Source organism: Pristis pectinata, chromosome 15 (assembly GCF_009764475.1).
Source record: "Pristis pectinata isolate sPriPec2 chromosome 15, sPriPec2.1.pri, whole genome shotgun sequence".
NCBI classification, from domain to species: domain Eukaryota; kingdom Metazoa; phylum Chordata; class Chondrichthyes; order Rhinopristiformes; family Pristidae; genus Pristis; species Pristis pectinata.
The window spans coordinates 32,558,278-32,584,925 of record NC_067419.1 but is presented as its reverse complement, the minus strand read 5'-3'; the positions used below and the strand labels follow the sequence as shown (position 1 = coordinate 32,584,925).

The 26,648-nt window shown below is 40.1% G+C and overlaps 1 protein-coding gene across 5 annotated transcripts in view; it reads right to left on the bottom strand.

The window, feature by feature from the left end:
* Positions 1 to 4,127: 4,127 nt before the first annotated feature.
* The window catches only part of acss3 (acyl-CoA synthetase short chain family member 3), a 64,408-nt gene continuing 41,887 nt past the window's right edge, over positions 4,128 to 26,648 (bottom strand). For all 5 annotated transcript variants that reach the window (XM_052029822.1, XM_052029823.1, XM_052029826.1 and 2 more), the window contains 8 exons: positions 24,661 to 24,764; positions 19,926 to 20,021; positions 16,473 to 16,536; positions 13,320 to 13,401; positions 10,616 to 10,738; positions 10,346 to 10,445; positions 10,070 to 10,245; positions 4,128 to 6,009 (listed from right to left, as the gene is read on the bottom strand). In XM_052029822.1, the coding sequence (XP_051885782.1) occupies positions 5,932 to 6,009; positions 10,070 to 10,245; positions 10,346 to 10,445; positions 10,616 to 10,738; positions 13,320 to 13,401; positions 16,473 to 16,536; positions 19,926 to 20,021; positions 24,661 to 24,764 (823 nt within the window). In that variant the 3' untranslated portion in view covers positions 4,128 to 5,931. The remainder of the gene's footprint in view (positions 6,010 to 10,069; positions 10,246 to 10,345; positions 10,446 to 10,615; positions 10,739 to 13,319; positions 13,402 to 16,472; positions 16,537 to 19,925; positions 20,022 to 24,660; positions 24,765 to 26,648) is intronic.

Here is a 26,648-nt window from a genome sequence, read left to right as displayed (position 1 = left end):
ATTGGGTCTTCAGGCAGACCTGGCCTTGGAAAACCCTTCATGCTTCTTTTGTCTATCCCATCCAATGTTTCATGGGTGTTTGCCCTAACTACAACACCGCACCTTCTTGTAAAGACAATTTCAAATATACATTGAGAGCCTTATTCGCATTCTCTGCTTCAACACAGTTTACAATTTTAGTCAATAATAGCCCTTACACTTTTTTTATTAAGTCTCTTACTCTTAATATACTTATAAAATGTTTGCATTTTCTTTGATTTTGCTTGCCCATTTTTTTTTCATAAGCTCTCTTTGCTCTCATTATTCATCTTTTAGTTTCACTCCTACACTTCTGATCCTTTTCTAGGCTTTCTGGTGTATTAAGGTCTCTAGGCATCTGACATAAGCTTCTCTTTTTTTCCCTTATCCTACCCTCCAAGTACCTTGCCATCCCAGGGGTTCAAGATTTGGTAGTGCTGCCCTTCTTAATGGCATCATATTCATCCTGAACCCCTTGAATCACTTACTACTAACAAATTTTCACATCAGATCTCGGCGAGCAGCTGTCTTAGTGTGTGGGATTTGGTGGGTGAGGATGAGTGTATATTTTTAAAGTTAGTAACTTTTACAGTTAAATTGTTGCAGGCTGGTTTTTAGTTGAAACCAGCAGTTTCAAACAAAGCAACTTGAATACAATTATCTTTGTAACAGTAATTGTTACCTTTTCTATTGAGGTCAATAAATTTCAGCTGACTAGACAGGAGTTTTTTTATACACTTCAACTAGAACTGTTAGAGCATATAAGAAGGGAGGTAGTGAAATCACTGTGTAGTTTTATGCAGCAGATCTCAGAGTGCAGGCTTTTGTGAGAAATGTTTGGGATCCTCTTAATGCTGATTTGTGGTTAGACACTGTGAAATTGATGCTGGTCAGGTAGGTAGTTGATGAATATTTTCATTTTTTAATAATTGAAATAAAGTGTGGGAACAGAATTTTGGTTGTATTTTACATCGTCCTTTCTAAATTAAAAATATGGCAACTAAGCTCAGTCCTGTATGTTGCACTGCTTGCAGCATGTTGAATTTGGAGATGCTCCTTGTGGCCTGGATGACTGCATCTGCAGGAGGTGCCTCAGATTTGACCCACTCGATTGCTGGGTTTTGGAGCTTGAATGCTGACTGGAGGCTGAAAACTTGGAGCATACAAATTTTGGAGATGGTTACTGTAGAACTAAAGGAAAGGCAGACAAAGGAGGACTGGGTGACCACTCAGCAGAAGAAGGGAGGTAGACTGAATGTGAGAGAAATCTCAGAGCAGTTTTGCTACAAAACTTTCTCTGTGTTGATGGTGGAGTTGAATGTATCTTTGAAGAGTCCATCCAGAGCCAAAATCATGGCACTGCGGGTGGCTCAGCTGCAAAAGGGGGAAGGAGCAAGAGTCCAACGATAATAGTGGCAGGAGAATCGATGGTGAGGGGAGTAGACAGGTGCTTCTGTAGCTATCTACCTGAATCCAGTTGCCTCCCTTATTCCAAGGTCAAGGAATAGTTGCAATGCATTTTAGAAGGGAAAGGGTAAACAGCAGTCATAGTCTAAGAGGGATGAAGTCCTGCAAAAAGCATTTAGGGAGCTAGGTCACAGATTAAAGAGCAGAGCCTCAAGGTTGTAATCTCCAGATTTCTTCCAGGGCCAGATGCTAGTGAGTTTAAGAATAGGAGAATAGATCAGATGAACATGTGACTAGAGGGAGGGCTTTTAATCACTGGGACAATTTCTAAGGAAGTTGAAACCTGTGCAAGCTGGATGGGTTACACCTGAACTGAACAGGTCTAATGCCCTTGTGGTGATTTTGCTGGTACTATTGGGAAGGCTTTATAAATATGGCAAGGGAATCAGACACACAGAGTAGATGTACAGCTAGGGGTGGAGGGGGAGATATGGCCAAAACTAAGTCAGTTCAGTGGGCAGAGCAGTCCTGGGCATAAAGCATATGGGAGTAATGTAAGTAAATTGCATCTGTTTTAATACAGAGTCTGACTAGTAAGGTACATGAACTTAGTGTTGATCAACACATGGGAATATGATACTGTTAGTTGACAGGATTGGTAACTTAATATTCCAGAGTATAGAATCTTCAAGTATGAAAAAGGAATTGCAAAAGAGGTGATGGCATTGCGATATCGATTAAGGATTCAGTTCCTTTGAGAATAAGGGAGAACATCATAGAAGGCTCTTCAGTTGAGGCCATAGAAACAAAAGGGGGGTGGTCACTTTGTTAGGGGTATACTACTGGCCTCCTAACAGTCAGCAGGAGATAGGAGAGCAGGATGCAGACAAATTATAGAGATATAAGAGTAATAGGGCTTATAGTAGTAGTGGGGGATTTCAACTTCCCCAGTAGTAACTGGGACCATTTTATTGTATCCAGGAGAGTATTTTGAGATTGTATATAGATGGGGCAGTACTGGACCTAATCTCTGGGAATGTAGCTAGGCAAGTGCTTGAGGTGCCAATGGGAAAGAATTTTGGAGTTAGTGATCATAAATTTCAATGCAGTTATGGAAAGGGATAAGGATTGCCCAGAAATTAAGGCCAGAAATAAGAAATTGGGAGAAGACTGATTTCAGTATCATAAGACAAGACATGGCAAAAGTAAACTGGGAGCAGCTGTTTGCAGGGAGGTCTATACTCTAAGTGGGAGACATTCATAAGTGAAATAGTGCAAGCTTAGGGCCAGTGTGTTCTCATAAGGGCGAAGATAAGGATAGCAAGTCCAAGGAACCCTGGATGTCAAGGGATAGAGGGCTGGATAAAGGGAAAGAAACATGGGAAGTATAGAGAACTGAAAATGAAGAGAGACCCTTTAGGACTACAGAAAGTTGAGGGTACTTTAAAGAAATCAGGAGGGGAAAGTGGAAGCATGATGCATCACTGACAAGTAAGATTAAGGTAAACCCCATTTTATAAATATATTTATAGCAAGAGAGTACTTGGGACAAGAGTAGGGCCTGTTACAGACCAAAATAACAACCTGTACATGAATTGCATAGGAAAATGGGCAGATGGAATTTAACGCAGATAACTGTGAGGTGTTGCACTTTGGGAGGACAAACCAGGGTAAGACTTGTACAGTGAATGGTAGGGCTCTGAGGTGTGCGGTAGAGCAAAGGGACCAGGAAATACAGATCTATAGTTTCTTGAAAGTGCTGTCATAGGTAGATAGGGTAGTAAGGAAGCTTTTGGCATTTTGGTCTTCATAAATCAGGGTATTGAGTACAGGAGTTGGGATGTTATGTTGAAGTTCTACAAGACATTGGTGAGGGCAGATTTGGAGTATTGTGTGCAGTTCTGGTCACCTACATACAGGAAAGATATCAGTAAGCTTGAAAGGGTGCAGAGAAAATTTACAAAGATATTGCTGGGACTTGAGAGCCTGAGTTATAAGGAAGGGTTGAAATAGGTTAGTACTTCATTCCCTGGACCACAGCAAAATGAGGGGAGATCTGAAAGAGAAATACAAAATTTTGAGGAGTACATATAGGGTGAAAACATACAGGCTTTTCCCCCTGTTGGGTGAGTCTAGAGGACATAGGTTTAGGGTGAAAGGTGAAATATATAAGGAGAATCTGAGGGGGAGCTTCTTCACTCAGAGGGTGGTACATATGTGTTCAATTGTAATGTTGGAGAGGTTTGGATAGGTACATGGATGGCAAGGGTTTGGAGGAATATGATCCAGGTGCAGGTAGATGGGACTCGGCAGAAGATCAGGTCGGCATGGCCTACAAGAGCCTAAGGGCCTGTTTCTGTGCTGTAGTACTCTATGAAGTCTTTGATGAATGTTTCTCATCCATGTTCACTGAGGACAACAAGGTAGTTGGAGAGTTGAGGGAGGAACAGTGAAATTCTAGAACATTTTATCTTTAAAAAGCTTGTATAAATGTCTTACTGGGCATAAATAAATCCTGACAGATCTGTCCTGACAGATTTTTAAACCTTTGATATTATTCATTTGGTAAGATAGGCAGTCAAGGTCAAATGGAATTTAATCCTGATAAATGTGAAATGATGCACTTTGGGAGGATTGACTGGCAATGACTGGCAGGGCCCTTTGAGGAACCTCCAAGAATACCTGAAGGTGGTAGCACAGATTGATAAAATGGTGAAGGCAGCATATCAGATGTTTGCTTTCATTAGCTGAGGGAAAAAAATACAAGAGCAGGGAGGTTGTGGTACAACTTTATAAAACATTGATTAGGCCATTGATAGAGCATGGTTCTGGTTGCCACATTATAGTTAGGAAGTGATTGCACTGGAGAGGGTACAGAAGAGGTTCACCAGAATTTTGCTAGGGAAGGAGCATTTCAGTTATGAAGAGAGACTGGATCGACTTTCCCTTGGAGAACAGGAGGCTGAAGGAGGAAATTGATAGTGTTATATAAAATTTTGAGCAGCTTAGAGGAAATGTCTCCATAGTAGAGGTATCTAAAACTAGAGGGCATTGGTTTAGAAGAGATCTGAGGAAGAATTTTTCACAGAGAGAATGATTGGAATCTGGAATACACTGCAGGTGAGTCCCACAGCATTTAAGAAGATATAGATAAGCACATGAATTGCCAAGGCAGAGAAGCCTCAGGTCAAGTGTTAGTAAATGGGATTAGTATAGAGGGGTACTTGATTGTTAGCTTGCACACAAGTGGGCCAAAGGATCTTTTTGTGCTCTGCGACTCCTTGACTGTAGTTGTGTTAAACTAGCGCAAAGTCCTAACAAAGTTAATGAAAATCAAAATTAGGGATTATCTTTGTACCATAGTCATATTTTAAACATTAGTTTCATTTATACATTTTGTCTGGAACTCAAATTTGGTTCCACAATCTTTTAAAGAATTTTATTACTAAAATGGTATGACATTAATTCTTCATCCAGGAGCCATGGTTATTTTTTTATAAATACAGACAATGAGGAAAACTAAGTGTAATTTATATTTCAGATAAAATATACTGTATTTAAGCTTTACAGTTCAGCACTATTACAACAATTAAAGTTTATACCACGTGAGCTATGTTGTTTAAAATGATTTCCCATATGCAGCAAATCATTGAATGTAATATGGATAAAGGAGTTTAAAAAAAAGTAATACTAGTTCATCATGGCAGATGGAGTTCAACCCAGATAAGTGTGAAGTGGTTAATTTTGGTAGGTCAAATATGATGGCAGAATATAGTATTAATGGTAAGATTCTTGGCAGCGTGGAGGATCAGAGGGATCTTGAGGTCCGAGTCCATCGGACGCTCAAAGCAGCTGCACAGGCTGACCCTGTGGTTAAGAAGGCATACGGTGTATTGTCCTTCATCAATGTAGAATTGAATTTAGGAGCCAAGAGGTAATGTTGCAGCTGTATAGGTCCCTGGTCAGACCCCACTTGGAGTACTGTGCTCAGTTCTGGTCACCTTACTACAGGAAGGATGTGGAAGCCATGGAAAGGGTGCAGAAGAGATTTACAAAGATGTTGCCTGGATTGGGGAACATGCCTTATGAAAACAGGTTGTGTGAACTCAACCTTTTCTCCTTGGATTGACAGAGGATGAGAGGTGACCTGATAGAGGCGTATAAGATGATAAGAGGCATTGATCGTGTGGATAGTCAGAGACTTTTTCCCAGGGCTATGGTTGCCGCAAGAAGACACAGGTTTAAGGTGCTTGGGAGTAGGTACAGAGGAGATGTCAGGGGTAAGTTTTTTAGTCAGAGTGGTGAGTGCGTGGAATGGGCTGCTGGCAGCGGTGGTGGAGGCAGAAACGATAGTCTTTTGGATAGGTACATGGAGCTTAGAAAAATAGAGGGCTACGAGTAAGCCTAGTAATTTCTAAGGTAGGGACATGTTAGGCACAGCTTTGTGGGCGAAAGGGCCTGTATTGTGCTGTAGGTTTTCTATGTTTCTATATATCGCACTCAAAGTTAAGATACAATTTTCTTCTGTTTCAATATAGCTTCAATTTCTAAGAAAGCTCTCGGATCTTCGATGGTTGGTGTTATCTATGGAAGAAATTAAAAAACCTTTCTTAGCAATGGTAACATATCATAATACCTTGATGCAAGAACAATTTGTACCCAAACAGCTTTCAAGAAAAATTGTTAAAGAAAAATGTAATTTTCTTTAAATCAGATCATCCCGACCTTTATGACCCAAGTATAAGGGTGGCCCAGTGGCATAGCTAGTAGAGCCTCAGAGACCCGGGTTCAATCCTGAAAATGTGCAGGTTGGTAGGTTAGTTACATGGCCACCAAGTTGCCCCTAGCATGTAGGTGAGTGGTAGAATCTATCGAGAATAAAATGGGATTACTGCAAATGGATGTTTGATGGTCTGTGGGGACTCAGCAGGCCAAAGGATCTCTTTCCATTGCAGAATGCATCAGTTGGGTGTAATCTGGATCATGAATTTATATACAGTTACTATTTAATTTGTGAAGTAATTTAAACCACAACAATAAATATCTGACCAATAAGTATTGTAACTTTCAGAAATCTGACAACCTCACCTTTATGATAAACACTCTTGCAACTTTAAAATTCATTTATACTTGGAGATTTCATCCAAGACCATAAAATAATAAGCCCATCATTATTCATCTATACAACATAATTTTAAAGTACTCCAACTGCACTATTTATTTGGGTCATAAAGAATTTTCAGCTATAGACCCTCTTAAGGATAAATTTAGCAGGTGAAAAAAATAGCCTATCCTCAAGCTATAACGTAACGTATAATTTTACAGTGGGGTCAGGATATGAGAGAATGCAAAAGATTTACCAAAATGACATTTTAAATTCAGGGAATGATGTTCCCCAGTGCCCCGAGTCACAGGAGTGGTGTAGTGTTCAGGCACTACAATGGGGGAGAAGGGTATCTTTTAGCTATCCTATAGAGAAGTGGCAGAACTGGGAGTAAAATCCAATTTTTCATTCACTGGTATGCTTCTGTTATCAGTAAAGACAGAGGAGAGCATTGGCACTATACATCTGAATGTGTAGGGATTTTGATAAAACAATTAAATTTGATTTTTTGAAGCATTATTTTGCGCCAGGTTTCTAAATGTGCTAAACACTCTTTCTTTGTCTTATGGCCGTCTCTACATTGAACTCTGTCTGGCTGTTCTATGAGTAGCATGCATCTCCAACTTGAATGCTTAGACTCTGCATCTATTAACAGCATTGTTAGAGTTATGCAGCATGGAAACAGGCCCTTTGGTTCAACTTGTCCATACTGACCAAGATGCCTACCTGAATTAGTCCCATTTCCCTGCATTTGGCCCATATCCCTCTAAACCTTTTCTATCCAATGTACTTGTCTAAATGTCCTTTAAACATTGTAATTGTACCTGCCTCTATCACTTTCTCCAGCATCTCAATCCATATACCACCACCCTCTGTGTGGAAAAAGATTCCCCTCGGGTCCCCTTTTAAATCTTTTCTCTCTCACCTTAAATCTATGTCCTCTAGTTTTAGAACCCCTACTCTGGGGGAGGTGGGGGGGGGGGGGGGGGGGGGAGGAGAAAGTCTGTGACCATCCACCTTGTCTATGCTCCTTTTTATTATACACTTCTGAGGGCACCCCTCAGCCTGCTTCACTCTAGGAAAACTATTTACAGCCTAACCAGTCTTTCTGTATAACTCAAACCCTGACAACATCCTTGTGAATCTTTTCTGCACCCTTTCCAGCTCAATGACATCATTTCTGTAGCTGGGTGACCAAAACTGCACACAATACTCAAGTGTGGTCTCACTTACCGATACAATTGCAACATGATGAATCAACTCCTGTAGTCAATGCCCTGACCAATGAAGGCAAGCATGCCAAATGCCTTCTTTGTCACCCTATCTACCCATGTCACCACTTTCAGGGAACTATATAGCTACACCCTTAAGGTCCGTCTGTTCTACAACACTCTCCAGGGCCCTACCATTTACTGCACAAGTCCTACCCTGGTTTTAATTACCAAATGTTGTTAATGCTCTTCAAATCCTTAGTACCCAAGAAGCTTTTGAAATTTATTTACTTAGGAAAACTAAATATTAAACTTTACTGAACATTCATTGCAAGTTTTACTTGATTTAAACTTTTGAAATGTTAACTTGTGTTAATTTCAAGCTAATAACTTGTCAGGAAACCAACCTACACGTCAAACCTTATGGAAGGAACATTTTCAGGAGAGCCAAATTTCCCACTTTAATATGTAATGGTTCATTATACATTTTCCTGCAACAGTTTACTGTGGAGATCTTTTCATCCCTTTCAAGAAACTAACTAGCTGGGTGCTCTTTATCAAGTAATCTTTTACTCAATAGGTTCAGACACCCACAAGGAACACAATTCAGCCCAGGAATTGTTCAAATTGTCAACAAGGAATCTGACTGAGCAAACTACTGTATAGTTAAGATTTTTTACCAGGTGTCTGGACTGATCTGGAAGTGCCCATCAATATGCACCAGCCAAGGTCATCAGAATGCTAACAGAGACTGTAGACACTGGAATCTGGAGCAATAAACCAAGAAACTAGACAAATTCAGCAGGTCAGGCAGCACCTGTGGCAGGGAAATAGACAGTCAATGTTTCGGGTCGCAATCTTTCATTTGGAAACGTCGATGTCCATTTCCCTCTACACATGCTACCTGACCGGCTGCGTTCTTCCAGCTACTTGTGTGTTTCACCAGAATGGTGCTGATCTGCAGCACCATTCACAATACTACAGTAGCAATGGATACAGACACAAGCGTGGGATGACAGAAATTCTTCATACAATGAGCAGAAGCAGTACAGAAAATATGTGGGCATTGAAAGAGAAGAAATTTACATGAGAGAATAGTTCTATGGTGAATGATAATCCTATTGAAATTTCCCAGTAGTTACAAGGCATAAGAATGTTCTACTGTGGGTCAACCCAATTTTCAACTGCAAGGCACCTTGATTTGGAGCTACCTAACTAACTTCTATCCCGACGTATTCCTTTGGTAACTTGCAACCCTTGACCCTGCAAGCAAAGAATCTAAGTATATATCCAAATTCAGTTTAAGTGTCACAAGGGCTTCTGCCCATACCACCCTTTCAGCTCAAGTCCCGGCACCCTCTTGGAAAAATATTTCTTCAGCATTCCTCTAATTCCTTCTACCAAAATCTTTAAGTCTATGCACTTAGTTCTTGACCCCATTGCAAAGGGAGATGGGTGCTCCCTGTTTACTTTATCTAGGCTGCTCATAATTCTTGCCTCTAGAAAACACTGTCTCAGCTATTTGTAAACCTATTGGGTATGGTATTGTCAACTGTAAGCAGCTTGCAGAGAGCCAAAACATCCAGGAAAATGGTGCACTTTGCACACACAGAATATGCTGCAATATTCGTAGTAGGATTCTGGGCAAGAAAATCAGGTCCAAACCTTTTGGGAAGCTATATTGTTTTCAAGCAGATATATTCCAGACAAAAATTTTTGATGAAACCATTTAATAACTCAAAAGTCAAGCAAATTTTTATCACGATTTTGTTTTTCATGTTCTGAGAAATAATTTTGATAAAGTTTTCTCAGAATGTACTTTGTAAAACAACGGGATTGCTCTTAATTCATTGTTTTTCCAATCAGGATGTTCTTTCTGGCAGGTTTCTGCAACTAGTTTTCATACATTTTCATTTGCTACCTATTTCTTAGTTCACATTTGTTACGTTTACTTTTAATCCATTAACTGTGAAAGTGTTATGCAGAAAGTGTGCACTAAATAAACAATCTCCAATTGTATGTATAGACATGTGCATTGATTTGTTTTCAACAATCATACTTTCATGCTTCGTTCTCTTCCTAAATTAGCTCAACTAGTTTCAAAAGAGACAGCTCTGTGCACTAAAAATTTCATTACAGCCAACAGATCAAACTTTATTTATATTTCAGAACAACAAAAGTAACAAAGCTGCAGTTAAGAAAACCTGAGTAAACCCATACAAGGTATTACATTGGTGGCAAACTGAAGGCTTTTATATGTGTATATATCTAAAAATCAGATGTTCAAAATCACAGCACTGTTAAAAGTAAATGAAAAACACAAACTTACTGAGAAAGGCTTGCCATTTACAACTGCTGAAAGTGCAGAACGAGGTATCTTGCCAGAACGAGTTTTTGGTAACTCTGGTACAAAAACTGTTTTCCTGAATGCTGCGACTGGACCAATAGAGTCCCGAACAATTTTAACAATCTCTTCTGAAAGTTTTTCAAATGTCTCAGCTACACCTGTTTATACATAATTTATGAAGAAAAATGTAATTAAATTATTAATCTGGAATGTTAACTGAAACTGTGTAGTACCAACAGGTGAGATTAAACATCCTACCAGTCTTTAAAACACACAAGGCTAGTGGAACATGTCCCTTTATAGGATCGTTGAAGGCCACCACGGCGCAGTCTGCTACTGCTGGGTGAGTGATAATCGACTGAAAGAATGTCAACAGATATATTCAGTATATTGTATAATTTAAGTCTTGCATTGAGTTGTTTTAATTTAAAAAAATAAGAAGTTAGTTACAAAGCATTGCTGTCAGTTAACCAGCTATGGGAAAAAATTGAGACAAGATTAAGAGAAAATATTCTTAAGTAATTTTACCTCTTCAATAGCACCAGCTGAAATCCTATGACCTGCAACATTGATTACATCATCCACCCGAGACATGACGTACAAATATCCAGCATTATCCATATAGCCAGCATCCATTGTATCATAGTAACCCTGGATTGACATAAGAGTTAAAAGTAATGGATAAAAGTTCACTCTAACTGGTGCCATGCTATTCGTATATCATTATTACCTGCATGTGCAGTTTATGAATAGGCCTAATTTTTCTTTTAGTATCACTGTAACCCTTCAACAAAAATAAAGGTACAAGCTACAATTGCAGGTACATTTAGTGCAGTGTCAATAGCCCCATTCTTTTCAGTCTAGGTTCTGGCAGTAAAGTTGCTGGGTTATAGAGTCAGTTGTACAGCACAGAAGGAGACCCTACAGCCCACTACATCCATGCCGACCATTGCATCTATCTACGCTAATCCCGTTTTCCCACATAGGTCCATATCTTTTCATAACTTGTCTATTCAAGTGCCTATCTAGATGCCTCTTAAACATTGATAGTATCTGTCCCTCATCCCTCTCGCCACAAACCTATGCCCTCTTGTTTTAGACATCCTTATCACGAGGAAAAGATTCTGACCATCTATCCTATGCCTCATAATTTTATATACCTCTCAGTCAGGTCAGCCCTCAGTCTCCTTCGCTCCAAGGAAAACAAACCCACCATAGCCCCATAACTAACGTCCTGGTGAATCTCCTCTGCAACCTCTCCAGCACAACCACATCCTACCTGTAGTGTGGCAACCAGAACTGCACACAGTATCTCCAGTGCGGCCTATCCAAGGTTGCAACATGACATCCCAATTCTTATATTCTATGTCCTGGCAAGCATGCCTTATGCTTTTTTCACCACTCTTTCTACTACTCTGGTTACCACTTTCAGGGAATTATGGACTTGAACCCCCTGTTAATCAACATTTCCTAATATTACAGTAAATGTACGTCCTACCTTATGACTTCCCAAAATGCATCAACTCACACTTGTCCAAATTGAATTCCATCTGCAATGCTCTGTCCAACTTTCCAGCTGATTCATGTACTACTGTAACCTTAGACAACCTTCTTCATCATCCACGACACCACCAGTTTTCGTGTTATCCACAAACTTACAAATCGTACCTCCTATATTCACATCTGAGTCACTAATATAGATCACAAACAACAAAAGTCCCAGCACCCAGCCCTTCCAAGATACCACTAGTCACTGGCTTCCAATCAGAAAAGTATCCTTCTACTATTACCCTCTGCCTCCTATCACGTAACCAATTTTGGATCCAAAGAAACAAATAAGTATGCTCCTGCTGGCAGTGGTGGGATCTGAACTGGGCCAAGGAGTGGCAGATGGAGTTCAATCCAGAGAAGTGTGAAGTGATACATTTTGGAAGATCGTACTTGAAAATGGAGTACAAGGTTAATAGCAGGATTCTTAGATGTGTGGAGGAACAGCGGGATCTTGGGGTCCATGTCCATAGATCCCTCAAATTTACCGTGCAAGTTGATAGGGTGGTTAAGAAGGCATGTGGTGTGCTGGCCTTCATTAGTCAGGGGATTGAATTCAAGAGCTGTGAGGTAATATTGCAGCTCTACATAACTCTGGTTAGACCACACCTAGGGTACTGTGTTCAGTTCTGGTTGCCTCATTAGAGGAAGGATGTGGAAGCTTTAGAGAGGGTGCAGAGGAGATTTACCAGGATGCTACCTGGATTAGAGAACATGTCCTATGAGGAAAGGTTGAGCAAGCTAGGGCTTTTCTCTTTGGAGCAACACAGGATGAGAGACTACTTCATAGAGGTATATAAGACTATAAGAGGGATAGATAGAGTAGACAGCCAGCACCTTTTTCCCAGGGCAGCAAAGGCCAATACAAGAGGACATCCGTTTAAGGTGAGCGGAGGGAAAGTTTGGTGGAGATGTCTGAGGTTCCCACAGAGTGGTGGGTGCCTGGAACACACTGCTGGGAGTGGTGGTGCAGGCTGATACAATAGGAACATTTGAAAGACTCATGGATAGGCACATGGATATAAGAAAAATGGAGGGTAATGGGCTGCGTAGGAGGGAAGGGTTAGGTTGATCGTGGGGTAGGTTTACATTGGTCGGTACAACATCGTGGACCAAAGGGCCTGTACTGTGTTGTACTGTTCTATGTTCGATGAACTACTGCTCTCTTAGACCACTCAGCCGTACAACCACATGGTTGGAGGAAGGGTGAGTGTGTAATTTAGGGATATTGTGGAGAGAAAGGGAATCTTGGTTTCATGGGCCAGTGTAGCCCAGGACAGCAGAGAACCATTCTAATTTTTAGGGACCAATTTCCAAAGCAATACTCTGATTATGACCACTGCCAGGTTCACTAAATCAATGCTGTATCTTCATGCTTAAAGGAGAAGCTTCTTACCATTCCAGTGGGTGCTCTCATCTGCTAAAAGGAATGAATTAATTTAGGATTGAGACAGCAGGATCTGAAGCATTAGATTGTAGAAGGCACATTATCTTCTCCCTCACCTGCTTCTGCAGGAGGATGGAGTGGGAACTTGAAAGTGCCTCCTAGATCTCAAATAATCTATTTTAAACACCAGCATTACCACTTTTTATATTAAGCACAGTGTTTCATCCAAAAATCTAATATGCTCATTTTGTAGACTGTATTTAGTGATAAGTGATTTTCTTAGAGTATCATACTTACTGGATATTTAGTAAAGTAAAGCTCTTTAAACAACTTTTCATTTTCCCAAAGTGTTGCCAATGAACCTGGAGGCAAAGGTAACCTTAAAGGAAACAATGGTATTAAAACAGGGATACTAGCTTGTGATAAGCAGAAATGGAAGCAAGCCAGCACCATTATCCATATTAATGCAGAAAATGTTGTAAATATTTAACAGGCAAGGCAGTAACTGTGAAAAGAGAAATAGTGAACACGTCATATCAATAAATTTTCTCCAGAATTGGGGAAAGTTAAAAGGTAAAACAGCAGCCTTGAAATTTGTTTGCATCATTTTTCTGGCATTAAAATGGTATTAGCAATCTTCCTATACTTTCCTAAAGCTCTTTTTTCGAAAAAAAAAGACGAAATTTATTAATATCAATTGCAAATTAGAAGTAGCACATAACCCTACTGTTTCAGGAACAACAGGCATTAGGGTGTGAATTTCTAATGATAACATCTTTTCTCAGGACCTCAGGAAATTACCTTAAAAAGTCATGCCACAATATAATCAGCACTTTTTTAGTTAAGAGGGAATGTCAGTAAGGAATGAGTGCATACCACTGATGTGAAGTGGGATGTCAGAGTCCTCTCCAGGGGAACCTGCAAAGGCATCTGAAGAACAGTGCACACAGGAGGCAACTTCCTCACGCAAAGGTCTTTCCATGGCAGGAAATTGCCAGGGAGGTTTCTAAGGTCATAGTATCAGCAATTTTGGGAGCCCTGCTCTGTGGCCAAATGCCTCCTGCAAGTGTGAATGTAAAAGTTGCCAAAACTGGAAGATTCCCCATTTTGATGGTTGACCCATTCTTGACTTTTGCAAAGCAGCAAAATACTATGTGGCACATCTCGGTGGAGGCTGCCTGCAAGGATTCTGGTGTAAGGTCTGAGGGAGGCTAGACTGTCTTTGAGTATAGTACAACCATTTGTTGATGTGGCAAAAAAAAACACAAGTTTCTGCACTGCTCTCCAGACCAGTCAGGGTAATCTTGCAAGCCATTTCTGCTGAGAAATGCCACAGCAGTGGCTGCTCAGTGCCACATAAATCAAGAATAGCTCTGTCCACAAAGTGGGGAGCACTCTTATTTTGATAAATGTGGCTTTTACATTCAGACCTGCAAGTGAAATTTGGCTGCAGTGTTTTTCTTTCCCAATGAGAGGACTGTGCAACTTGAGTCAGATCAACATGATTGAAAGTCTCTTCAGAAAGCTATTTCTGGCATTTCACTACCCCTGACATCATTTGGGTGAGCTGAACACCAGAAAACTAATGCTACGGTTCACAAATGTAATGTAGCAGTAAATCCATTCTTACTAACAGCTGGTGAGAAAACATTCAGAAAATGTGCAAAATTGGCTAAGACCACATTAACACAATTTTCATCTGTATAGCCTCTTTTTGGGGGCAATGTGCAGATGAGTTTCTAGGCCATTGTACCTCTTGCTTTTCCAAATTCTGAGTTCATTGACCTGAAATGTCAACACTTTTTTTTTCTTCACAGATGCTGCCTGACCTGCTGATTATTTCCAGCATTTCACTGTTGGATCTTTATTTATGGCTATTTTCCCACTGGCAGGAAATCTGACTTAAGTGCAATTTCACACGTGTAAACCAACACTGTGGAACTTGTACTGGGGTTTCTCAAATGGCTTCCTGCAAAAGCTAATTTTCAGTAGTATGAGTTGCTCTGGCAATAGGACACTTATTCTATAGTCAATCAGAATTATGCCAAGTGAAAAGATGGAAGCTCTAGCTTAAAGCAGGTTACTATGTTTGATTTACTTTACTTTAAAACCAAAGATTGGAAAAAAGATACCCGAGATGTAAAGGAAGTAAAATTTCATGCTTGCTGTGAAGTTAATCTGTGAATGAAATTATGCTTTTCCATGTTAACTACAGAAAACTATATATCAGTAATAAGTGACTGGACATGACATTGCTCTGTCACTTATGCTGATATCAGCTGAGATAGACACATTTCAAAATACTCATGTTATGTCAAATGTCCATTTTCTACATTAGAAAATGTCACATCTATTATTTATCAATCGTCCTTCGTTATGAGTTACAACCCACTTTTATTTAAATTAAACTATTTTAAACTAAAGTTGACAATTCAGTTTCAATTTTTTTAATCATTTAGAATTTTAAGTACAATTGAAATTGAAGTCTTTTTAATACAATTGCTGAATTCACGTAATAGGACTTCTCAAATTTGATTTTGGCTAAGAGTTACTTCCATTTGATAAACTGTGGCACCAAAGAAGGTTTACAATACTGAAGTCAATGAGGCAGGTGTATAATTTCCAGAAGTCATAACTAAGCCTAGCTAGAGTCATGCTGGGTAAGGACATATTAGGCTCAAGGCCAACCTCCATGGACTCCAAACATCCCTGCAGAAGATCCACATTCCAGCATCCTCTGCTGAACTGTTTACAACAGCTTCAGCAACATAATTTCCTTCATAAAAAGTGTCATAAATAGAGCTGAATCCTGATGATTTCAAGATTCTTCAGATACTCAATTACTCCAGACACAATACACAAACCGGTCAACAATGAAACTGGGCTAGGACAATCTACAATGAACGAGTTTAATTACTTCCCATGGCACAATTGCTGAATTTCCCACCATCAACATCCATTGGACCACATTTTTTTTTAATTCATTTAGAGATTGGCAATGGTAACACTTACTGTCCTTCCCTCACTTCCCCTCAACTGAGAAGGCAGGTAAGAGTCGAACCACTGAATCTGGACATGCATACAGACTGGGTAAAAATGACAATTCTTTCCTTGAAGGACATGAATCACAAGTTGCCATTTCTTAAAGCTCAATGCCAAACACTGGAAACCTCTGTCCAACTATTTGTGGAAATACCTCTCACCACCACCTTCTCAAGAGCAATTAAGAATATTAAAGATACCAGACAATGATGCCCACAACCCGAGAAATATATTCAAAGGCAGATGATCATCTTCACTTGTAATTATTTATCATTCTTAAGAATGGCATGGTCTCTCGTGGTCTAGATTAAAATTTAAAAACTGATCCTTGCATTTTGAAAGTAAGATCAGATCTATTAAATGGAACAGCAATGCTGAATGCACCCTGAAAGTGTAATTAACACTCACTTGACTGCAATATTCCCCAGTTCGTTGCACTTCACTTCTTTCATGTCATTGTCCAGAATTACTGCTATAAAATGAATAGAATATAACATTTTGTTGATAAAATCAGATTAAATGTTTATCATCAAAATAAATTTATGCCTGATCACAATTATTAAGACTTGATGCCTGCTTTGTGTGTGGCTGTTATGGAAATAAAATACTTCTAATAACCAAATTAACCATACTACTGGAAACCCATCATAAATTGTATTAAGAACTGTTTTTGAGGTTATTAACAAAAGAAATACAAAGCAAATGCCTGATATTCTGAAAGTCATGAACTAGAAAAATAAATCTATCAGTATAATCTGTTTTCCTTTATAATGTACAGCATTGATAGAACAATTATGACCCTCATCACAGGTTTCAGGCCATTATGATTAGTATCATGAAAGGTTAAATAGTTCAGATATGACATGCATTGGGATAGAGTATACTAGTGCTCTGATCAATAGAAGTGTTCATCCTGGACAATACTAATAATTGTGCTTTTTTCCCCACCCACTTTAGAACATTTTAAAGTTAATTTGCAAACATGAATTAAATATGTGGTCTGGTCTGAAAAAGATGGTTATCAAAATATCTTTTCTGCTATGTCTATTCCTGTGTTATGATATACTAAGTAAAGAAACTGGATTTAAAAAGCACATAACTAGCTCTCCCATGCTGCCTGATTAATACTATTTGGTATAATTTCAAAACATTTAATTGCCCTGAATAATTTGGATTGCAATTTGATGCACTGCCCCTGCTTTGCGATATATGGCTTCAACACATCACAAAGGCAAAGCTTCATTTTAGTCTACAAAGATAAGCATTTATCACCAGCAATGGGACAAAACAAAAAGATCTTAGTTTCCCTGCTGGAATTGCTGACTTGTTAGCTACATGATGGTGAAGCTCACCTGATATGTCCCATAATTGAAGCAGTTTTAATGTTAAATTACACCAGCATTAGAATCAGAGTTTAAAGTGTCACACTAATTCTCGGATTTTATAATTACAACACTCTGCAAATAGCTTTACATATATAATCATACAGCATTGATTGGATGCACTCAAACTGATAGGCCAAAGGCATGCAGTACCAATTTTCACCACACTGCTGTGCTCTTAAAGTGAAAATGAAAGAACAAATGGAAAAGTACAGGAAGGATGACCTGGACTTTGCATGGAACTGCCGGTGACACCAGTCTCAGATTCCCATGTGCGCACAAAGTGGCAAAAATCCTGAACTTACAGGCTGTTCTTCACCAGCCTTTTGCCAACTTCATTGCCATTGGTTTCCATTAGGATTCCAATGTTCCAGAGTGCAAATGCGTGGCAATTCTACAATTGTCACTGGGGAATCCACCTGAAAAATATATCGGGTCAGACCTTAAGGCACAACATTTGCATTCATTTGAATAGAGAGAGACAGCCACAAAGGTCCACAGTGAGTAATAGGTAATTTACATTAATAGTTCAGTTAAGTTTTAATTGCTTTTATTAAAGTATTTTTGTTTGTTCTAAAAATGCTTAAATGTTTGATTTTTCTTGTGTTTCTTTTATACTTTTTGATATGTTCTGCAGACAGCTATCTGGGACGGTGATTCTACAAGTTTTTTAAGCTGTTTTGTAAACTGCTTGTTCTGCCCCCTAGTAGATGACATTTACATAAGTCAGGTCCTCCTGCCACACAACACTCCAATACTGGGAATCAGACCAGCACTTTAAGAGCATGAAGAGAGTGGGGAAGACCTAGGTGGGCCGCTACTGGTGGGGAACTCTGGGCTGATGCAATTTTCGCTCGAGAAATTTTAAATTATGGATTTAAATAAAAATGGACTTGGGAATATACAATTGCCTACAAGTTTTTCCTGTCAAAATTTTATTGATCAAATGTAACAAAAGTATTGTGTCCAGCTTTGGGTATCCCTCATTTGGAAAGATGCAATGGTGTTTGAGGTGGTGTAGAAGGGAATTTACCGAAAGTGATTCCAGGGATAATGGGATTTGGTTAGTGTGGATAAACTGGAGAGGCTGGGATCAGAGGACGTTGAAAGGAGATTTGATGGAGGCATTTATAAACAAAGTATATAGACAGAGAAGACAAAGACTATGGGAGATAGATGGCACACTGTTCATTACAGTGAAAAATATCTTCGTAAATCAATGACATTATAGTGAATATTTGTAAATTGAACATTTGAAAAAAGTCAAAAGATACTCAGATAAGCACAGTTGTACCAACATTGAAAAGCTCAACATCATTCAAGACAATGCACATTAATCGGTACTCCAGAGGACAGCCACTCCTCAAGTACTATAGCCAATATAAATCTTACCTACAGGATGCACTGCAGTGAGTTGGCAATGCTTCTTCCACAACACCTCCCAAACCATTAACCTAAAGGATTTCTTGTCAGCTAAGCTGATACACCATCATCTCCAAGCTTCCGATTTGAACATTATTTTTCCTTCAAATGTCACTGTCAATTTCTTTGAACTCCCTAACTAGCATTTTTGAAATACAAATGGCAACAGCTCAAAGAGGTGGCTTATTATCATCATTTCAAGCATAACAAGGGATGAATAATAAATGCTGCCTTTGCCAGCGCAGCCTACATTCTGAGAATTTTTAGAAATGGTTATTGATTCAGCTGAAAAAAAGACTAAATAATTTTGGCATGTATTCTTTGGAGTTCAGAAGAATGAGGGGTGACCTTATTCAAACATCTAAGTTCTGAAGGGGGCTCGAGGGGTAGATGTTATATTTTCACTAGTGGGAGAGTTTCAACAAGGGGACATAACTACAAGATAAGGAACTGGTCATTTAAAATCAAGGTACGTAAAAGTTTCTTCTCGCAAAGGGTGATGAATCTATGGAAATCGCCACCACAGCAGGTGGTGGAAGCTGGATGATTATAAGTATTTAGAGTGGAGGTGGATAAATATTCAGATAGATTGAGGAGTAGAAGCGTATGGAGAAATAGCACAGAAGAGGCCAGCATAGATCGGCCACGATCATATAAAATGGCAGGGCTGGCTTGAAGGGCCTGATGGCCTACTCCTGCTCCTATTGTGTGAAAGAAAGGTATGCAACAATTATATAACCCCAGTAATTTCAAAGCTTGCGTTTTTTGGTAAATGCTTTTAAAAGCTGTTTATTTCACTTAACATTCATAAAACTTGTGCTGGAAAGGACCTTAGTCCAAAAGTCATTAAAAATGACCACAAACCATTATAAATTGAAAATATGGAAGATTGTGGGGAAAAAAAAATCAATCGAATGTTAAAAGTCAGGTCTTCTGTAACCTGGGGAGCGTTTATACATTCCTTATTGCTAATTCCTCTCAAGATAAACTTTAGAGCATAAAAGGACACATGAACTGATTACCTACAAAAATGAAAAATAAGGAATATGTACTATACCATTGTATCCTGGAACAGGTCTTCCAGCTTGTCCTGGAGGAGGGTTTAGAGAGTTCCCCAGACCTACACAAGATGCACTAATTGGAGACCCAGTTTCTGTTTGAAATATAAAAAAGTGAGCACTATAATATTCAGTCTCTAATAATGCAAAATATGTTTTATTATTTAGGTACTGTCACAAACCAGCAACAAAAGAAACACACTGAGCATGATTCAGTGTTAAAAACTATTTTATTAATCACTACTTATGATAATACGTAAAACAAAAGTAAAAAAAAATGTTAGTATGTTAGAATTCGAAAATGTTAAACCTCGAACGTTAACCCCAAAACTAAACTCTTCGTGTGTGTGTGTGACAAAGTCCAAAACTCCCAGTTCCGGAATGGTTCTTAAAGTTCAGTTCCGCAAGCCATAAGGTGAAACATGAGCAAGGGCTTCTTCAACAACCACCGTTGTCTGAAGATAAGATGTAGATGTAGAAAAACATAGAGAGAGTACATACGAAATCCAAATGTTCCACGATGGAACCCCAAACGACACTCCAGTGTTTACTCGGTAGTGACCTCCTCACCCTGCAAGCATCCGAACCGTGGTCGTCCACACACAAATACCTGTTTCCTTCTACAGGTCAGCAACAAAGTGAACTCCACCGGATTACTTCCAACTTCCATACATGGATTTCAGTGGCAAACACAGTTATTGTTTCTCATCCATCGATAGAGAAAACAAGCAGGCTGGTGTCGCTCTCCCTTCTCTCTCTCTCCTTCTTCTGACTTCTTCAACAACGTCATTACGTCCTTTATCTTCTATTGACGTAAGCACGCCCCACACACATACACACACACTCTCTATCTTAAAGGGACTTTCACTGAGTCCGTAACAGTACAAGGAGTTAAATTTAATTTTCATCCCTGTTTTCAAAATGTTGTGTTTTCAAATTCCTGGATGGTTTCATCCCTCCCTAACGTTCAAACTCCTTCAGCCCTACAACCTTCCTTGACATTTCCTCTCCTCCATACAAGCCTTTGTGTACTCCCAACCACAATTGCTCTGCAAGTCGTGACTGTGCTCTATTAAGCTCAGCAACTCCTTCCCTAAACCTCTCCATCTTTATGGTAGACACCATCCTTAAAATCTACCTCTTTCATTTTTCAAGCTTTAATTTCACATGGTTGTGGGAAGTAGGTACCTCAGCCAAGCAGCTGGTACTGTGTGCAAAGTGTAACTCCTTGCTTTCCTCTTTTTCTCCATGATAACACACATGCCTTACACAAGTCATATATCAGAAGATATACAGATATCCAAATGAACAAAGTATCCCACCAAACAAGATGATAAAAATTGTGTTACTAGTTACCCTGTACTTTTCTTGAATACAATGCTGTCAGCATTTCTGCAATATTCATGCATTTCAACCACTTTCACTGAAGTCAGAAAAGCAGTTTCATCGCACATCCTTCAACAAGATTTAAGTTCCCCCCAAAGTGCATTACCATAACTCAGTCCTGTCTGCATAAAGCAAAATATTCTTGCATTTATAGATTGCTACATATGTACATAACCCACATATAGATATCAATGACCCAAAATGTATAATTATGAAATATTCCTTTGTTAAAAAAATACGTATCTAATGATGGTGGTTGATAAATCCTTGGATTTGAATTTCCTGATAATGCATTTTAAACACAATGCATGCAGGTAATGCCAATCCATAGGTGTCAACCAAAACCCAGCTCCCCTACAAAACTGAATTACAGAAAAATGAACCAGGCATAGGGAGGCACAGGGAGAATAACTCCAAGTTGGAGAGAGATCCCCAAGAGTCTTTCAGGAGCTACATTCCTACCTCCAATTATCTGAAAAGAAATACACTTCGAAGCTAAGATTTTCTAAGGCATTGGTGATGGATGTGTTACCTTCACTGACTACAACTTCAGCCTAAAGGCTGAACATCGGGATCACAGCAAGTGTCAGTGGATCTGTCACACTTCAATATGTACTGTACCTTGCAGCTGCACTGGGGAGGCCACTAATGCTGTCCACTTAAGCAGTGGGGATTTCATTTATTTCTCCTTCAGCAGAGAACAGGCAGATTGTTAAGTTTAAAGGCATGCCTAAGGTTCAGGGATAGACAGACTACACACATGGTGGAGCGACATCTGCCTATCACCCATCCTCACCTGGATCCACCTATCGCTTTCAAGCTCTTGCTCCACCCCTTCCCTTCACCTTTTTATACGGGCTATTCCACCCACCACCCCCCCCCCCCACCCACCCCATAGCTATCAGTCCAGATGAAAGGTCACAAACCGAAACGCTGACTGCCCATTTCCCTCTACAGATGCTGCCTGATCTGCTGAGTTCCCCCAATATCTTGTTTGTTGCTTCAGATTCCAGCATCTGCAGTCTCTTGTCTACACATATGGTGGTCCACATATGAATCTAGAAGTCTGTGAATGATGAAGCATGCATCTTGCATTTATAGTGTGGTATGACCACCACTAGGAAACCGTTATACTGAACACTGAAAAGTGTGCATAAAGAGCTCATCCAAAGGAAGTCCTCTATGATGCTATGCAAATTGGACAAATCACATTACCTGTCACCACTAGGGGCTTAATGCAAGGTATTAGGATCCCTACAATGATGGGCTAATAATTATCCATGTTGGATTTCTCATGTTTCTTTTGGACGGGCCATTACCTGTTCAGTTTTCCACACTGTCAGACCAATGCCTATGTTGCAGCAGTACTCCAACACCTTGATTAGAAACACAGGACTGGAGCTGCAGTCTTCAAAACCACAGCTGGACTGTTGCTTGGTCCCATGACTTTTGCTGAATCCAATGCACTGAGACATTTCCTGTTATCAACTGGTGGAGCAAATTGGTCAAAGACTGGCTTCTTCAATGCTCACAGCCTCAAGAAGAAACCAGGATGGATGCCGGCTGAACATGGTTGCAAGTACTTCAACCTTATTCATTATACGTTGGCCTCCATCAGATTCTGCATCCCATCCTCCCATTAAGTGCTCAACTGCCCTACACCATTCACAGCTGAATGTGGCAGAACTCCAGAGCACTTACCTGATTCTTTGGTTATGGGACCACCTGCCTCTTTCTACTGCATTCTGCTTTCACTTTTTAGCACGCATGCAACATTTCCACTGAAGCTTCACCAGCTGGGGATCTCATGTCCCCCTCTCAATGATGCTGCTCCTGGCATGGCCTTCTCCACACCTTACTGAACTAGGCAATGGTCTCCCCAGCATGATGGTAATGGTAGAGTGAAGGACATGCTGGACTATCAGCTGGCAGACAATAATGATGGAATGCAATTCTACAATAGTACCTTATGGTTCGAGCTGCCAGTTTTGTTCTGAATCTATCACATTAAGCACAACGGCAAAAACCTCACAACATGATAGAAGATGTATTCAGTGGTAAAATGGGACATTTGATCCTGCTGCAATTGTGCAGTTGACACTCCAACCAATGGAGACAGAGGTATCTGCAACAAGTAAACCAGGGAGGACAGAGTCAAGTAGTTCAGTCCCTCAACTGGTTCTTTCACTACCTGCTGCATATTACAGATACAACCCCTGCCTCCAAAAGTACTTTCTGACCCTCAATGCTTTATCCAAACGGTGTTCACCCAGTGAAGTACTGATTTATTTGCTGGGGTAGATCAGCAGGATGCTTCCTTGCTCCTGATGGCATGCAACTTCATGGAGTCTGGAGTCAATTTTGAGGACTTCCCAGATCATGCTCACCTAACCTTTCCTCTAGTGTGTGTGCCCTGCTGTTGGATTGATCACTTTTGGTCAGAAAAATACAATTCTGTGTGTACAACTACATCAGGCTGCGGTTTGAGCAGTCTGAATGGCAGAACTTGGAAGTTAGGCAGAAGTCTGAGAGGAGGACTTTGCAGGATCAACATGATTTGGTATATTTTCACTGTACTTAAAACTGGTTTCTTCCCACATGTTGGTACTATCCAATTCTATTCTTACTGTGATTTGTTGTAATGGTTTGATACAACTGTCTGGCTTTCTAGAAGAAACAACTATATTGCTTTGGGTTCAGTGTCACATAAAGCTGAGATTAGGAAAGGCTGGCAGATTCTCCTACCTGAAGGACAGTGAGCGAGAGGGAAGTTCATGACAATTTGACAGTGCTGGCCTGAACGCCCCATCCAGCTCCACAATGGCTCCAGTGGCCCTTAGATTCAGCATTTACATACCCTTTATAGGGTAGAAGCATGACCCCAGTTCTTGCTGGTTAGATCCAGCAGCCGTGCAGGACTTTTCTGCATTCTTAAATCTGTGTGGCTTTACCTGCATTGGGGTGGCACAGTAGATAGGAAGCAGAGTTTGACCCTGATCTTCAATGCAGTCAGTGTGGGTTTCTGTCAGGTGCTCCAGTTTCTTCCCACGCCTCAGAAGTATCCTGGTAGGTTAATCAGTGCCTGTAAATTCTCCTTTCATGTTGGAAAGTGGCAAAAGAATCAAAGGAACCAAAGGGACTTGATGGGCTTGAAAGAGAGAAGAAATTGCAGGACTACAGAAGAAAGGGACTGAAATGGCTCTGCTGGGAGGCAGCAAAGAACCAATGGGTCGAAAGGTCTCCTTTTGTGCCTTGATGACTGAATCATCGCATCTCTGAAGAGCATGTTATGCATGGTGTGCATGTGATAACACATTATAAATAATTATTGACATCATCAGTTCTTACCTGTTTGCCACCAATGATCTAGAACAGGAACATTGAAGACTTGCTTGGCCCATTTCAAAGTATCTGTATCGCAGCGCTCCCCAGCCACAAACAAGGTCCGGAATCTGGAGTCAGAATAACATTAGTAGCATGCTGCAGAGGGCTTGAATGTTTTTATTAGCTTCCTTGCAGCTCACTCTGATCTCCCCATGCTCTGGCTTCCTATATTGTTACAAAGAAACTCAATGCAAGCTTAAGGAACAGTTCATACAAAAATTTGAGTGGAGCACACCAATCGGCCCCTCTAACCTGCATCTCCTTTCAAAGTAATCAAGGTTGCTCTGCCCCAGGCCTCACCCTGTTTCTGTGCCAGTTCCCCATGGCCCACAATTCCCTAGTCTTTCAAATTTTTACCTAATTCCTCTTTAAATACCCACACAACCGCCCGGATAAAGAATTCCAGAGATTCACCACCCTCAAAGTTTCCATCACATAACCAAAGTGCCTGGCAACAGCCATCTCGAAAAGGAAGAAATCCAATCACTTTGCCATTGAAATCAAAGAGAGCAATGAACCTGAATTCATTAAGCATAATGCAACCACCCTGAGCATTCAATACTCTCCAAAATTATTGCAAAGCCTGCCTCGTGCAATAGTCATCTGTTTCCTTGTCAACACATACAAAAGCCACGGCATGTTCCACTTAGAAGGGCATACGTTTGGTTCTTTAACAGCTGTAATGTGGATTTCAGATCACGTACATATTCACCTGGAAATATCATCTGTATTCCTGCATGCCCAATCATTCAAAATGTTGGAATTGCTTACAGTATGAAACTGGGGGTGTTTCTTCACTACCTAAGCATCACAGGCATTAGGAAGGTGGGTCCTCAGCCTTCGATGGCAATTGGGGATAATCAATGTGACTGCCTATAAAACCCTATTCCCCTGTAAGTCTAAACGTTGCCATTCCTTTGCTGATACCACAGTGTCTCCTTGAGAGAAATCACCAACACGGGAACCCAGCAATCCAATGTGCCACGTAATTATATATAACTAATCAAATCAAAAGCCACATTATTGCTGACTAACCACTCTCGTACTGGCCCTTAGCACCAGGGATCTCTGACACAGCTCAATTTAATTGGCTGCACATTCTGTCAGCTGACTCGAGAGAATACTACCACACTTCTCCCTCCCAAACTCTCTTCCCTCTATTGTTTTTTCAACTGCCGTACCCACTTACCTACACTGCAACTCTTCCGCTACACAGCCCACATCCTCTCTACTCTCCCCATTCCCCCACTCACTCTCAAACCATTTTGCTTTTGCACTTCCTATTTCATTATTGTTTCAAATGTGATTAATGACAATTCTTTTAAATTCACACAATTGAGATTACTTTAAACACTCAACAACCCAAATTTAATGTTCCAATGTTAACAATGTTGACCATGTTTTGTTACATTACATTGTAATGGTACAATATTAATAATATTAGCAACAGCCACACACAGCTCCCTTTAGGATGTCAGCATCAGGAATTCAGCTGACAAGAAATTTTTTTAAATGTGCTTCCACATCTGGGTTAGAAAATACTGCCCCCTTAGTGTTGACGTAGCCAACACGTTTCCCCTATTTTTTTCCACATTTTCTGACTGGGTCCTGAAGTGTATTTAAATGTGGTTTCAGACAAGCATGAAAGCAATCTTGACCGATATGACAGCAGCCAATGTAGAGGAAGTGCAGGACCTTTCACCCTAAAACTGCATAAACTATGTTGGCTTCACACCAAAAAGCAAGGAACTAACAAACACATATACTTCTACACTGTATCCATATAATCTTTCCTAAAAATAGTCCCTTCCATGTGCCAAGAAACCAGATCAAGCTCACCGTGCAAAATTATTCTGACACCCCTACAATAGATAAACTGAAGGAAATAAACTGCAGTGTGATCTTAATTTTTAAAAACGCCCATTTAAAGTTTTTTTGGCCTTTAAGCTTGT